General features: G+C 32.7%; 2 protein-coding genes across 2 annotated transcripts; both read right to left on the minus strand.

Annotated features, from left to right (window-relative positions):
* Positions 1–5,159: 5,159 nt before the first annotated feature.
* On the minus strand, positions 5,160–6,048 carry LOC139482800 (homeobox protein zampogna-like). Its single transcript, XM_071266854.1, has one exon. It carries the CDS (start codon positions 5,991–5,993, stop codon positions 5,280–5,282), a length of 714 nt encoding a protein of 237 aa, XP_071122955.1. The 5' UTR covers positions 5,994–6,048; the 3' UTR covers positions 5,160–5,279.
* Positions 6,049–9,410: 3,362 nt separating this feature from the next.
* Positions 9,411–10,617, minus strand: LOC139482801 (homeobox protein zampogna-like). Its single transcript, XM_071266855.1, has one exon. The coding sequence runs from the start codon at positions 10,196–10,198 to the stop codon at positions 9,467–9,469; it is 732 nt and encodes a 243-aa protein (XP_071122956.1). The 5' UTR covers positions 10,199–10,617; the 3' UTR covers positions 9,411–9,466.
* Between the last annotated feature and the right edge of the window lie 6,222 nt (positions 10,618–16,839).

Here is a 16,839-nt window from a genome sequence, read left to right on the forward strand (position 1 = left end):
GAGTTTCCTGATTGGCAATCATACCCTAAATTCTTTTTCATATAATATGCTTTTAACAATTCAATTGAACAAAAGAGTATATATCGAGATTTAGTTTGTTTCTTGTTACTCAATCAGGTCTATGTTTTTTTTGTTTTTTTTTGTGTTTCGTCTTGAGACGCGTTGGCAAAGGCACAGGTTAGAAGTAGTAGTCGTTGATGCCTCAACAGTTTAAGTTCGAATTCCGCTGAGTCAACGATATAATTTGTAGATACAAAATTACAGCTCTAAGATTGTTAAGGTGAAGGAGGGTCTCACAAAACATGTTTAACCCCGCCTCATTTTTTGCAAGTCGGGAACCTTTAGTCTCCGTTAGCCTTGTGTATTTTTAAAAAAGAAATAGTTCATTTGGTTATGTTTGAACTTTCAGAGTTTATAGTGTGGTGTCCATTTTGTGTTTTTAAAAGAAGTAGTTCATTTGGATATGTTTCAGAGTGGGGTCTATTTTGTGTTTTAAAAAGAAATACTAGTAGTTCATTTGGATATGTTTCAGAGTTTATAGTGTGGGGTCCCTTTTGCTGAACTATTACTAGTATAAGATTATTGCTAAAGGGCCCGCTGAAGCCCGCACCGAGATTTTCTCGTTGAAGACCCATTGCTAAATTCACCGTTTCCAATTTCTATCCCATTTGATTTAAATTCGGCATATAATCAATTACATTGTAAATTGCACTATTATGTAGCGTAAGAAATTTGGTTGGAAAAATAACATTTTCACACCTGTGTGTGTGTCATGAAAACTAGATATTTAAAACTGTCAAATATAATTATATATAAGTTCTGATGCATCGTATAAAATTATCGGTATTAGTACTAAAAGATACTATTCTTATGTGCTTTCTATGCTTTTAAATATTATAGATGATATATAACAAATTATCCGATCAATCAATTTGGTTGTCACCATTGTAGCAAGTCTACATCATAGACAATGAAACACGTACAAAAACTTAACTTTATAAAGTGCACCAGAAGAAAGGCAAATTCTCCTTCATTTTTTTCCATTATCGAGATCATTTTGAAATCTCCTCGCAGCTCCGTCTAACGTTATTTTGAGGAGTTGTAGGTGCTAAAATCATAATGTTCTATTTTAAAGCGACTAAACAAGTTCAAATGCGTTATGATTCTCTGATAGAATGAGCAAATTCGATATATTTATATAAAACATCAAGAAATCTATATCCAGAGGATCGTCAGGGGTTGTCGTTTAAAAAAAAAACAAAAAAAAACTCACAAATATAAGCTTTTCGTGTTTCCGAAATTCTACAGACAAATGTTAAGGGTATGGCGTAGCAGGAACGGCACATAAAATGTACCGGATGTAAACTAGTATGGTAGGCACCAACTGTGCAAACAAACGGTTATAAGCTTAAAGGGAAACTTCGCAAAAAAATCAAAAATTGATATTATGTTCATTCTGTATAAAAATGCTCAAATTCATAGATATTAAAGTTTTATTCCGCTAGATAAGCGATCACCATCGATTTTAAATTTAGAGTATCAATTCTCTGCGATCCGCCATTTTGTCTTCTTTCCCGATTAATAAAAACGATATGTCTATAAACCGCAAAGAAACAAAACTACAGTAACCGATGTAGTCGTAATTGCGTGTCGATATCTTGTCAATCGTACGGTTGTTTTATCCGACTAACTAACTTGATACGAAAAATATTCTTACTTTTTTTAAATTACCATGGTCTGTTGTTTTTAAACTGTTGATATTGGAATTAGGTGAAAAGTCAAAGTTGAAATCATAATTTTTTTCTTGTGAGGGGTGTGAGGTGACACGTCCAGGTATTCAAGCGATTTCCTGTCGGGCTTGCAAGTTCATGCATCGTTTCACTTCTGCAGGTAATGATCAGTGTACACGGCTGATAACTTATAACTTATAACTTTCCATTTTGAACTATCAGATGAATAATATACAACTCTGTCTTACTTGACATTACTAAACTCATACGCTTGTTTATAAATAACATTTCTGGTGTAAAGAATATAATTCATAAACATATAAATAATACCCAAAAAATAAGATTTGATGAAATTAAAATCTATTTAAATATTTTTTCCAAGGGTGAATTTGGGAAAATGTAATATATAGTCATTGTCAATAGTGAACTTCAAGGACAGATTGGAACAGACCAGAAATATTGATTTAAAAAAATGTACGCACTTGCCGACGATTCGTTTATACGACTGGATAGAAAGTTACGGAACTATAGCGCAATTTAAAATATATACATGTATACATTGAACATAAGAAAAAAACATATATTTTGAATAAATAGGGGTAAAAGTGTTGTAAATAGACTAGTCCACGTATGCCAACAGTATGTAATCATCGAATGTCGATAGACTATTGTATACCAGAAGAAGAAGAGAACCAATTTGATTTAAATACAGGTCGATGTATAACTTTTGTTTTGGTTCATTGAAGCTGTGGACCTAGTAAAATCACAGATTTATATTTCAATAAGATTGTTCTCGAACAAAGGAAGTAATTCGTCATCACAATTGTTATATATGCCACTGGACGAACACTAATTATCCCCAGGGAGTGTGAATATTTTGCTGGGAAACTTTTGAGTATCAAAGTTTCAAATTAATTTCGGGATTTATTTTCTTTCTTGGTATTCAATAACCGAAAAAAGAATAAATTACTTGTTCGCTAAATAGGGGTATTCTTGTCAGATAAAAGACTTTTAGTTATATTTAAAAAATAGGGAAATATGACATTAAATTGGTTCTGTCTTTTTTTTAAACATCGTTAAAAAGATGTGTGTCTAAGGTGAACGCCACAAGAACCCTGTAATACTAGTACGAGAGTATAGCATGTAAACATTCCTTCTCAATAATATGGTTGTATTGGAAATCTTTTCATACAGATTGACAACTCATTGTCCGATATGCATGTAATATTTGCCACATGACGCCCATAGTTCTTTCTACCATCATCATTTTATTCTGTGATATTGCTGTAAACATCGAATGGTTCACACCCAAACAAAATGGGAGTAATGGACCTTCAGAGCTTCTCCGTGTTATACACTTGTGAAATATATAGACGAAATTTCTGTATTGAAATGAATCTACATCTCACAAACAGGATTTTCAAATAACGATTGTGAGTAATCACCTTACAAACCAATATAAACGTATGGCAAGATATAACCATGAAGGAATTTAGTTTTTGTCAGACGCAAGAACTCATCACTATATATATCATAAACGTATACGTATATATATGCATACAGTTTCAAATATTAAGAACAAGCGGTCGATGTCGATAGTCTGTTTTCTAACTGTTCAGAGTTAGACATGTCACTTGTTCATTCTTGGAAGCCTTCATATTCCCCGTCTAACGATGGCAACTCTTTCTGATTGTGTTGACTATAAATGCTTGTATGGTAATTCTGTCGTTTATCTGTACAAGCGGTTGCATTTCCTCTCCTTTCCCAACAAACAAACGAACGAAACGCCACTAGTCTGATTCCTCTGGAGCTCATCCTCAATGGCTCTTATACGTCAGGAAACTTACATGTATACTAATAATGATTTTTCAAGAACAACGATGTATGGACGAACTATTATAAATTCGTCAATATCAGTTATGCATGACTAAAATATAACTTTTATTACAACTACTGTATTACTTATTTGGATTAATGACGGCTATCATGTTCAACATTGCACAAATATTATCATAGAATTTAAAAAAAAATCCTCAAAAATCCTCAAAAGAAATAATGGCTTAGCTTAGATAATTGATATTCTTTTCACAAAAAGTTCGTGTAAATGATTGTCAAATGAATTTAATTATGTAAGAATAAAATGTTAAAAAGAAACTAAAAAAAAATCATGCATGTTGTATGTTGTATTTTTTTGTCAATTAAAAACTTTAAAATTGCAATAGTTTTATTAGCATTTAAACACAGCCAGATTTGAATACAAGTTAAGAAATTCCGGTAAAGTCAATGATATCAAACAGATGTACAATGGAATATCAAATTGGGTAATATTGCATTTAGTTTTTATAAAAGATTAAAACTACTATTTTTTGCTTCATATTTGAATCTTTACGCCAATTGCCGCTAAGAAAGTAATCAAAAATTGTTTCCTTTTATTTTTATACACTTTCGGAATTACGAATCTGAATTTTATTTTCAATTAATTTACACAATTTAATTATTGTATCTTTATTCTCATCGTGTATTAAATCTTAGTGTATTAACATCGTGACAGCATACTCTTTTTAATCCTTTCTGTTTATCCTTTCCAAATAACAACATTTATACCTGTGTACGCTTGAACTCACACCTGCGGCTAAATAGCTACAAGGTAAACGAATTGACCTCAAGCCGAGAAATATACAGTGACTTTTACAAAATGATATACACACTCTGCTCACACATTAGTTGCATTGACATGATTATCAAAACAATAACGGTAAATAGAACTGAAATATTTTCAGTTCAATATCAGTAAAAATGTTCAATAAATATTTTATGAAAAAAATCTCAACAATAATTAATTAAATTTATTCAAAAACATTTACTAGAGATAATTTTATAGGAGTTTAATTCAATCAATACAAAACGGTATATGCATATTCATTTTCTTTCATTCTTATAATGTGGTTCATAACTTCGACCATTCGTCAGCTGTGCGCTTTTAATTACGTATATTGTCGATAAGCTATAAGAGTTAGACAGATTTTATTTTTTCCCAGAATTCAATAAATCGGGCTAATACGTCACGACCCACTCGAGAATTCAACCAAAAAAGTTACAAATACTTGATTTTCTCCGTTATTAGAAGGAATATAAATTTAGAACTTTGCAAATGTGTTTTTTATGTTAAGATGAACATAATTAGATGATAAGTAAAAAATCGCGGAATTTCCCTTTAACACCACTAGACACTGACTAAAAGCAATATTTTTTTTGTTTGTTGTTTGTTTTGTTTTGTTTTGTTTTGTTTTGTTTTGTTTTGTTGTTTTGTTGTTTTGTTGTTTTGTTTTGTTTTATTTTGTTTTGTTTTGTTTTGTTTTGTTTTGTTTTGTTTTGTTTTGTTTTGTTTTGTTTTGTTTTTCGTAGATGAGGGTAGAAATATAGTATTAAATAAGACACGTTAATATATATCAATTTCCATTTATTTTCACATTAATAACAAATCAGAATAAATAAAACAAGCAAATACATATTTTAACAAAGTTTAAGCACATTTTAAGTACTAGTACTTTAACGTTGCACTGTCTGTGGTGATACGCTGCTGTAGAACTGCTGACTATAACCAGGATACACACACGGTAACATACCACACATAGACGGCGAGAACACAGGAAACGGTGAGTATGACTGCTGACTAAAGTTACTATTCAATTCCATTATTCTTGAACCAGGTTTGCCGACACCAACGAACTGTGATAATTCTGGTGAACCGTGGTAGCCGGTTCTTTTGATGTGACGTTTTTCTTTCATTCTTCGATTCTGGAACCACCATTTAATTTTGTGCTGACTGAGTTTGAGTTTCTTGGCGAGTACTGGTCGATCTTCAAGCTGGAGGTATTTGCTGTTACCGTAGTATCTCTCTAGTTCTAACAGTTGTGAGTTTGTGAAGGGAACTCTCGCTCTCTTTGTTGGTTGATCGGACTTGGCCGAGTTGTCGGAGGACGAACCAGGCGACAAACAATCTTTTGATTCGGAGTCTGTAGAGCTAAAACTGTTATCATCTGAGTCATCGAGTCGTTTCCTCTTGCATCGCAGACGATGCGTTGAGATGGTTAGCGGAAGAATCATATCTGCTGTAATTGGCTGGTTGATGTTTTGTAGATATTTGTCGTGGATATGGTTGACAACTGCATCAGTACAGACGGGATCCACAATCCTGCTGCTCTTTGATAGTTCTTCAATACTGAAGGACATCCTGGTTGGAACGTTTTGTTGATAAGCCATTTGTATATATTACTAGTAGTAGATCACTGTGTGAGGACACTGACAATGAGCTGCTCTTGTCATTTTACTTGTTTTATATTCTCTTGTGTTAATTACTCATAACGAGTCATAACGGTTCTTGTCAAAACAATTCAGTGGTCTTTCAAAGCCAAGCCAAGCTTTAAGTAAATTAATTACTCTAATCAGTTTATAGATTATGTGCTTCAATCAGTCACGCTAATTAATCATGTCAAACAATTTTACGATTTTAAATCATTCTAGCTGATAGATTGTTGTGCCATCCAAGCTAACATCATGTGATGGGTAGTTATGCCACCCAAGCTAAGATCATTTAATGGGTAGTTATGCCATCAAAGCTAAGATCCATTTGATGGATAGTTATGCCACCCAGTTAGCTAACATTGAGAAGAATATGAATTACTAGTAAACAGTCTAAAATATAAACATTTTGGTAAGTATATTATTATTTACAGTATCGAATTTTATTTGTATAAATCAACCGTTTCAAAATTTCCTGGCCGTATATTTTTTTTACAAGGTAACCCCCGAGCTGATTTTTGGCATTAACACACTAGATACTTAATGAAATACTTAGCTTGCTTTGGAACCCTTGGTGTTGCATTCTTTCGGAAAATATTTCACGATTAGTCTTGTTTTACAAAAAAAGAACACGAAAAAGCTGCACTACTTAAAAAGAACATATTATTATAATACCAAGTAATGTCGAAACAGACAACCGAAAACATAAAAAAAGCACACCAGTTCTGTCTATTTAATATTCAATCTCAAAATCAATATTAAATTCACAGCTATACATATCAAAGTATTGTACATTTGTTTTACTAGTATTGTATTTGACTATATTTTAAATTTTATATATAATTTTAGTATGTTTTAATGCACATATAAAGTGTATATACTGGTGGTTGGTGTCCAAATAAATAGTATTATTCAACTTCCAACATGTATTGGCCGTTTTTAACAAATGAAGATCGTAAGGATTTACGTACAGTTTATGACGTCTGTCAACTAAATCCGTTGGATGTGTACTTCTTGATACTGTAATCTGAGAGAACCCGAGTTATTTATTAGTTGCTATTGACTTTGAACTAGCTTTCAATAAATGTGAGTACTCGTATCAGTGCTTTACATGCAGTGTCCTGCTTAAACCTTTTTATTTTAAATTGTACACCAATGTCCAGGTAAGTTAACTTGTGACATTCTGTATGTACCTGTTCCAACCCCAGAGTCTGTAATTCAGCGGTTGTCGTTCGTTGTTGTATATAATTTTGTTTTTCGTTTATTGTGTTGTATCATTATCTTTTGAATTGTTTAACATTACGGAGCCTTTCATAGCTTGTTGCGTGGTTTGGGTTTTATTCATTCTGGAAAACCGTACGGTGACCTATGGTTGCTTAATTCATCATTGTTAGTGTCACTGTGTAACCGTAATGGTTGAGAGTTGTCTCATTGGCAATCAAATTACATCTTATTTTGAGTCTACTAACACAATCAAAGTCCGAAAATCTACTTTATACATAATAGGAATTTTTGATAAAAATACAAAAATTATTGTTCGCTATGAGGGGAAAATTTGAAGCGAAACTTCGTTGCGTTGTCCCTTTAAGATTCTCCATTTTTTCATCATAATGACCTTCAAATGGGATATTTTTAAAGTTCACACCACGAAACAAAATACTTTTTTTTATTAGAGATTGTCTGTTAACTTTAACTCGATGTTGCAAGTTTCGCTTGGTGGCTATCTTTATGCAACCATTCTGTGAAACTTAACATAAAGGTTACATCTTAATAATCTGTTGACACAGAGATATGTCTGGCCTGTTTTTAAATTTGACAAAATTTGCAATACTTTAACACGTAAATTAGGCAAAATATTTCGAATCAATGATCCATGACTGAAGTTATAGGTTCATATGATTTTCAATGGAAATAAGATACTATGTATGCCAATGCTAATGGAACTGCATACCACGCATACTATGCGTTTACTTTTCTACATTGGCTAGAGGTATTTAGGGGGGGGGTGTTGAGATCTAAAAACATGTTTAACCCCGCCGCATTTTTCCACCTGTCCTAGGTCAGGAGCCTCTGGCTTTTGTTAGTCTTGTATGATTTTTAATTTTAGTTTCTTGTGTATAATTTGGAGTTTGGTATGACGTCTATTATCACTGAACTAGTATATATATTTGTGTAGGGGCCAGCTGAAGGACGCCTCCGGGTGCGGGAGTTTCTCGCTGCATTGAAGAACTTTTGGTGACCTTCTGCTGTTGTCTGTTCTATGGTCGGGTATTATCTCTTTAACACAGTCCTCATTTCCATTCTCAATTTTATAGTATATCATTATTATTTCTTAGTGGTTCTCCTTAAACTGATGTAATCAAACTCAAACATTTAATATATGAAATTGTTTTAAAGTAATAGATCATGAATAAGAAGTCGGACTAAATAATCTCAATGGAAACGAGATGTACCAATGCTTATACAACTGCATACCGTATATATCATTGACTTAACAAAAGTTTTCCCCCTTAAACTGACTCAATTACAACATGTAAACTATGCAAATGTTTCATTTTAAGTTAACACACCATGACTGAGAGGCATGACCAAATAAGCAATGATCACTAAGAAATTGAACTGTATCAATGATTATACAACTGCATACCAAATACCATTGACTATCATATGTGGACTGGTCCCCAATTAAACTGACCTTATCACAATGTGTTAACATGTAAACGAAGCTTAATATTCGAAGTCAGTAAACCATGACTAAGAGGGTATGCCAAAAAAAAAATCCATTGAAATGAGATGTGCTGATGCGTATACAACTGCAAACCACATATCACTAGTTTACCATTAGTGGTTACCCTTGATCTAATCTAATCACAATCTGTAATAAAATATTGACGCCACCGCCGCCGCCGGAAACAGTCTTGCTTTTTCGACTCCGTATAGGGGAGACAAATAGAAATATCGTTCAATATTTTATAATATTTCCAGTAAAACAACGATGTCCTGTTTTTTTTTGTCTTGGAAGGTTACAATAATAGAAAATAAACGTTACTATAAAGCTTACTAACAATGGACACTGACTGCAAGAAATTATCAATACCAACTCGGGTAAACTTTTATTATTATTTTCACAGAAATATAATGCGCGCTCATGTACATTCAAAATCTTAAATGCGACAGTAACCGCTCTCTTACTTCTGTCTTGCTTGTTAAATGTTATGTTTTTGTTATGTTTTTGTTTGTTTTGTTTTGTGTTTTATTGTGTGTTTATTTTTCTCTGGGAAGAGATGGCTAACAAGTATCATAGAAAAAAGACACCAAATGCAGCAACATATTAATTTCCTTTTATTTCTACATCAATAACACATTATAATTAACAAAACAAACAAATACATATTTTAACAAAGTTGAAGCACATATATATTAAACAGCTGATTTTAGGTCCTGTAATGTTGCACTGTCTGTGGTGATACGCTGCTGTAGAACTGCTGACTATAACCAGGATACACACACGGTAACCTACCACACATAGACGATGAAAACATAGGGTACGGCGAGTATGACTGCTGACTAATGTTATTATTCAATTCCATTATTCTTGAACCAGGTTTGCCGACACCAACGAACTGTGATAATTCTAGAGAACCGTGGTAGGCAGTAGTTTTGATGTGACGTTTTTCTTTCATTCTTCGATTCTGGAACCACCATTTAATTTTATGCTGACTGAGTTTGAGTTTCTTGGCGAGCACTGGTCGATCTTCAATCTGAAGGTATTTCCTGTTACTGTAGTATTGCTCTAGTTCCAACAGTTGTGAGTTTGTGAAGGTAGTTCTGGCTCTCTTTGTTGGTTGATCGGACTTTGATGAATTGTCGGACGAGGAACCAGGTGAAGAACAATCTCTTGAATCGGAATCTGTAGAGCTGATACTGTTGTCATCAGAATGTAATGAGTCGTCTTGTCGTTTTCTCTTGGACTGTAGACGTCGAGTCGAGATGATAATTGGATGGTTCGTATCTGCTATACATGACTGTCTGCTATTAGGAAGATATATGTCGTGTATATGGTTGACAACTGCATCAGTACAGACGGGATCCATAATCCTGCTGCTCTTTGATAGTTCTTCAACACTGAAGGACATCTTGGTTGGAACGTTCTGTTGATAAGCCATTGGTATAAAAATTAGTATATCACTGTTTGAAGACACTTTGACAATGAGCTGCTCCTGTCATTTTACCTGCTTTATACTCTCTTATGTTCATTACTCATAACGAGTCATAATGGTTCTTGTCAAAGCAAATCAGTCGTCAGGTACTGTCATTTATTATAGTCGTCAATTTATAGCTTGTGCTTTAATCAGTCACGCTAATTAATTATGTCAAACAATTTTATGATTTTAAATCATTTCATTTGATAGATAGTTATGCCACCCAAGCTTACATCATTTAATAGGTAGTTATGCCACCCAAGCTTACATCATTTAATAGGTAGTTATGCCACCTAAGCTAACATCATTTAATAGATAGTTATGCCACCGTGCTAACATTATTTAATAGGCAGTTATTCCATTCAACATAGATACGAATAAGCATTCACTAATATAACCAGTCTTTTACTCTCATAACATTGAAGTTAGTATTTTAAATTATTATCCAGCCTTTAACGTTTTTTTTTTAAGAAAGGTAACTTCCGAACAGACATTTTTTCATCATTTTCTATTTGACATTATTTGCATCGCGTAAATGTATAAAATAAGCATCAGCCTGCATGGTTGTATATTCAACTAGAACACACCCGTGATATCGCGGGTCCGTGACGGAATTAAAGTATATAACTATGCGCAAGCCTTATTTTAGTATTCGTATTGTCATCTGATAAAGTCATGCCGATTATAAGATACACAGTTTTCCGTCTGCTTTCAAATCTTTCTGTTTGAACCCGCCGAACTGGAACTTATCAATTATTGGTAATATTAATTATTTGGAAAACAAAAGGTCCTGGAATGGAGTATTTTTTAATCAACAGCATTGTCCTATATTAGTTATAAATAAAGTTGAATTCGATGTTTTACGTCATGCCCGTTAACAAATTGAAAACTGTACCTATACGCCTTATTTTAGTCCAGTAAGTATTCGTATTGTTATCTTAGAAAGTCTTACTGATTAAAATACAATAGGTAACAATTTGACAATTTAGTAGTGTCAACCCTGTGATTATGACCCGTGTATATAGCATATTAATCCTGAATACACTGTTTGTTGGTGCGCCTGACAGATGCGAAACGTACAGATAAGGTAATAGGTAACAAGTGAATATACTATTGGTATCGGTATCGGACTCGACCCGGAACTTCTTAATTATTGGCAATATTAATTACGTGGAAAACAAAAGAACCTGAAGTGGTGTAATTTTTAATCTTCACCTTTGTATTATATTAGTTATATATAAAGTTAAATTTTTTGATTCATCGTTTTTACGTGATGACGGCTGACAAATTGGACCTCGTAATTTTAGTATTATAGATATGTAAATAATGCAACAGCCTTTCCGACAGAAGAAAATATCCAATACGTACAGTTGGCATTCCCAAAGAACAAATTAATTCAACAAAGAAGACATTAAAATTCTTATTCACCCCAGCAAAGCACAGTAGTCAGTACATCCCCTACACAAGAGCAAACTATCCGACAACATACTCAAAATTCCTAGACGAAACTACGATTTCTGAAATTGAATATCTGGAGGTATTTGCTACATACTGCATGAGAGTTGATATCGTAGTACATGACATTATTTTTAAATCAGTTATTGATTGAATAAAAACATATTTAGAACTTTTTGTTGACTTTACAAGCATAGGTCTGGTTAGCTAGAAGAGGAGGCATGATATACATTCGCTTTGTAGATGTATTTTGTGTTGGTCAATGATTTAGTAGAATCAAAATTATATGCCCCGTATAAGTCATATTAAAAATACATCGTTTGGTAGTTTCTCTGACCATACAGATTAGAGAATAGAAATTTGTATAGAGGCCAATTTATTTTAGTGGTTGATGGATTGTCTTGTCACAGATATGGTGTGTTATAGCAGAATGCATGGAGTGTGTAGGTAAAGGTAGAATCTTTAGGTTGCGATTAGTTTGCTTGGTAGCTGAACCGTGAAGTCCTTATTAGGATAGGTATACCAGTCCTACTGACGATAGATTTATTTGTCGATGGAGTCTACTATTCAGGACTTGACAACTTCACGATTCAGCTAACAAGCTAACATAAGATATAACCTTTAGCTACACACTAAGGGCATTTTGCTGCAAGTCATTTTTTTGTAAATGTGGTTTTAGTTATTTAGCTGATGTTCATGTTGTTCTAAAAGATATCTCAATCAACAATTGCTCTTACTCCTAAATGTTGCATACTACAGAATCAGCAAATATCAATTTCAAAGTCTGGTTGGACTTGGCCAGGGTTCAAACCTTCAACCTTCCACAATCAACAAGAGCACTAGACCACCTAAGCCAAAATTTGGCAAGCACTGAAATATTTAGAATAGACGTATAGAATTCATTATAACAAAAGATTTCATATGAAAGTTCTTCTTGAATACTTAAAAGTTTTAAGTTTTTGAATATTTCACGATGTATACCAGTTTCAATATCTTATTTGCAATTCAAAATAATTTTCACCAGCTTATCAGTATGAAGAAATAAAGTGAAACCAACAAGAGAAGAGCTTGTATGACATGAATGTCCCAAATTGCAGATCAACTAAGGTTTTAAAATGCAAGTCATCACTACACACATAAGTACATTTTGTACCAAAAAATCTTATTAAAATCTTCAGGCATAATAAAAAAAAATTTGACAACTGTTTAGTTTCAAAAGATGAAGGAGGAACACAAGCACAACTTAATGCCATGGCCGAAGAGTGGCTGAGAGTCAGACATACAAAATATAGGTTCATAAGCAAGAGCAGAACCAAAATAATGAAAAACAAACACAGAATGGATGAAATTTAAATTTTAATCAGACCCATGTTTTTATATTTTCAATTATTCAGCAACACATTTGATAATAAAGCCAGTCTGCACATCTACTGGTGTTTGCCATACAATATTCTGTGAAAATGTTGCATAAAAAGAAACAAACACGTGTCTACATGAAATTATTGAGGTCAAAACAATTTTCTAATGATTTTTTTTTTTTTATCTTTATGAAGAAACAATCTTTTTGCCAACATTTTTGGTGCTGATAAAATCTCATTTTGTTTGTACAATTGGTAGCCAGGTTTACTGTACACATTTTCACATTTATAATTGAGTAGTACAACCTTTTTTTCCTTAGAATGAACAGATATATAAAAATATTTCACTTTACTCATTTTAAGCATATTTCAAATTGTAATTGGCTATATCAATCTACATTTTATATTCAGTTTAAAAAGTTGTCAACAGAATACCATCGGTATGATCATCAATTAAGTGGGGGGAAATAGTTTTTTTAAGAGTCAAATTTGCTATTTATAAGCAACAATTGAAGAAAACAGACTGCTTAGAAGTACTGCATTTATTATTGAAATGTCCCAAAAATTTCCTTTCTTTTCATTTAGTCAACATTTCAAATAATATTGTAAAATGTCTCCAAGGATTTTAACAAATGCTGCAAACGTGACTGGCTCACAATCACATTATAATACCCAAGGTTTTTTTTTACTCGCAGCTATGTTCAACCAACACAGAAATACATCATTTCAACATAAATCAATATTCAATGTCTGGCTCCATTTAACAAAGCAATTTTGACTAGACAATAAGCACAAGGCATTTTCTTAAAATATCAACTGCAATCAAATCAAATTTCATTTTCTTTTCACAGAAAAATATTACCCTAGTCAGGGGCGTAGCTACTCAAGGCTCGACTAGGCACGTGCCTATACATAAATTTGCCGATTATACCCCCTTTTGTACACAAAATTATGCAACTAAAATGCTGAAAACCGTTTTCCGTCGGGGGGCTTCGACACCCTGAACCCCCTACCAGGGCAGAGCGGCCCCCAGACCTCCTGCCGACTTGTGCCTACAGTAGGTTTGATACCTAGCTACGCCCCTGCTAGTAAATCTAATAAACAATGCTCAGTAGGCACCAAAACTCAAATTTCCAATACAAAATTAACTACAAAGATGTTGCATCACTGATCACCAATCTGTTGACCAACTATCTTTTGAAGGAGGTGGCTTATTTTTTTTTAAGCTACAGCTGCTAAAATTGAAGTAAAAAAATAAATTGGTAAGTCACAAGGAAAGTCCTTTTGTGCAATTTTTATTTCAACAGCTGACATTTTTAACACCCATCTAAATAAAATAGACCACTAGAAGACAATTGGTCAATAGATGGATGAACTTTGAAGCAATAAATAGTTCATTGTTATTGTATTGAAATTTTCACAAGAGCCTAACAATCCATCATCACCACAATAGAAAATTCTATAATACCTGAAACCAGCATGGCGGCTAATTTGTCATCAATATTTCAACAGGTCCAAAACCTCTCTTTTGTTACATTTTTTTTTGGCCCGTCATTTTAAAATTACGTCAAGTCCCATGAGCATTACATTTATTTGTAATAAAATGCAGTATGATAAATTTCAACATTCTTTGATAAAATTTAAGATTCACCATATGTTTGTACTGTGAATTCATTTATTTTCCTGGTACCAATTTTCTTGAATTGAAGAAAAATTGTATTTTCGTGGATATTGATTTTGAGGATTTGACTATCTGCAAACAAGCCTGGAGCAAATGTATAATTCAGTAACATGGTTTACCTAATACTTATATCAAGAAAATCGGCAACAGAGGTACAATCATGAATCCACAGTAGTATATTCATATTTAAAGAGTCATGTGGCTTAAAAATAAATTAACAAGCACTTACAAATGGTTACCTGAAAAATACAATTAAATTTGAAAGAAGTCCTTCAAAAATATATACACTGTACAAATAATGTTACAAGATGACAATAATATATATGAACAAGAACATTTATAACAAGTTATCTTTCATAACAATAACCAGATGCTCCGCAGGGCGTAGCTTTATACGACCGCAGAGGTTGAACCCTGAACGGTTAGGGCAAGTATGGACACAACATTCAAGCTGGATTCAGCTCTAAATTTGGATTGTGATTAAATAGTTGACACAGCATAGGTTTCTGACACAGAATGAATGTGTTCTAATGAACTTAAAATTTTTGTTTCTCTTAGAGCAATTCACTATGCTGTTGAATATTAATCCTCTCAAAAAAATGTTTGAAGAAATTTTCATTTTTATTTATGAAATTTCAAATGAGAAAAATTGAACCCATTTTTTTTAATCACATCCCCCTTTCCCTTATTCCAAAACTAATCTCAATTAAAATTTCTAATGGAGTTTGCAACAATAACTACTCATTTAAATACATCATAAAATATTAAGATGTAAAAAAACTGCTTGTTATCACTGAATGGTAAAGATTATTTTAATTTATCAGTTGGTAGTAAAAAGTGAATATACATTGTATATTGTATATATCAAAGATTTAAGTTGATTCTGGACAAAGAAAGATAACTCCAATTAAAAAAAAATCTTGCTATTGCACAATATTTTGCAATTAGATATTTCTTGCTTACTATTCTGGACAAAGAAAGATAACTCTAATTAAAAAAAAATTTGCTATTTCACAATATTGTGCAATTAGATATTTCTTGCCATTGCGCAATACTGTGCAATTGAAAAGACTTGCTATTGCACAATACTTAATATAATAATTTTAGATCCTGATTTGGACCAACTTGAAAACTGGGCCCATAATAAAAAATCTAAGTACATTTTTGGATTCAGCATATCAAAGAACTTCAAGATTTCAATTTTTGTTAAAATCAGACTAAGTTTAATTTTGGACCCTTTGGACTTTAGTGTAGACCAATTTGAAAACAGGACCAAAAATGAAGAATCTACATACACAGTTAGATTTGGTATATCAAAGAACCCCATTTATTCAATTTTTGATGAAATCAAACAAAGTTTAATTTTGGACCCCGATTTGGACCAACTTGAAAACTGGGCCAATAATCAAGAATCTAAGTACATTTTTAGATTCAGCATATCAAAGAACCTAACTGATTCATTTTTTGTCAAAATCAAACTAAGTTTAATTTTGGACCCTTTGGACCTTAATGTAGACCAATTTGAAAACGGGACCAAAAGTTAAGAATCTACATACACAGTCATGACAGTTAGATTCAGCATATCAAAGAACCCCAATTATTCAATTTTGATGAAATCAAACAAAAGTTTAATTTTGGACCCTTTGGGCCCCTTATTATGTTGGGACCAAAACTCCCAAAATCAAACCCAACCTTTCTTTTATGGTCATACACCTTGTGTTTAAATTTCATAGATTTCTATTTACTTATACTAACGTTATGGTGCAAAAACCAAGAAAAATGCTTATTTGGGTCCCTTTTTGGCCCCTAATTCCTAAACTGTTGGGACCTAAACTCCCAAAATCAATACCAACCTTCCTTTTGTAGTCATTAACATTGTGTTTAAATTTCATTGATTTCTATTTACTTAAACTAATGTTATTGTGCGAAAACCAAGAATAATGCTTATTTGGGCCCTTTTTTGGCCCCTAATTCCTAAACTGTAGAGACCAAAACTCCCAAAATCAATCCCAACCGTTCTTTTGTGGTCATAAACCTTGTGTCAAAATTTCATAGATTTCTATTAACTTAAACTAAAGTTATAGTGCGAAAACCAAGAAAATGCTTATTTG

Source organism: Mytilus edulis, chromosome 7 (genome assembly GCF_963676685.1).
Source record: "Mytilus edulis chromosome 7, xbMytEdul2.2, whole genome shotgun sequence".
Taxonomy (NCBI): Eukaryota; Metazoa; Mollusca; class Bivalvia; order Mytilida; family Mytilidae; genus Mytilus; species Mytilus edulis.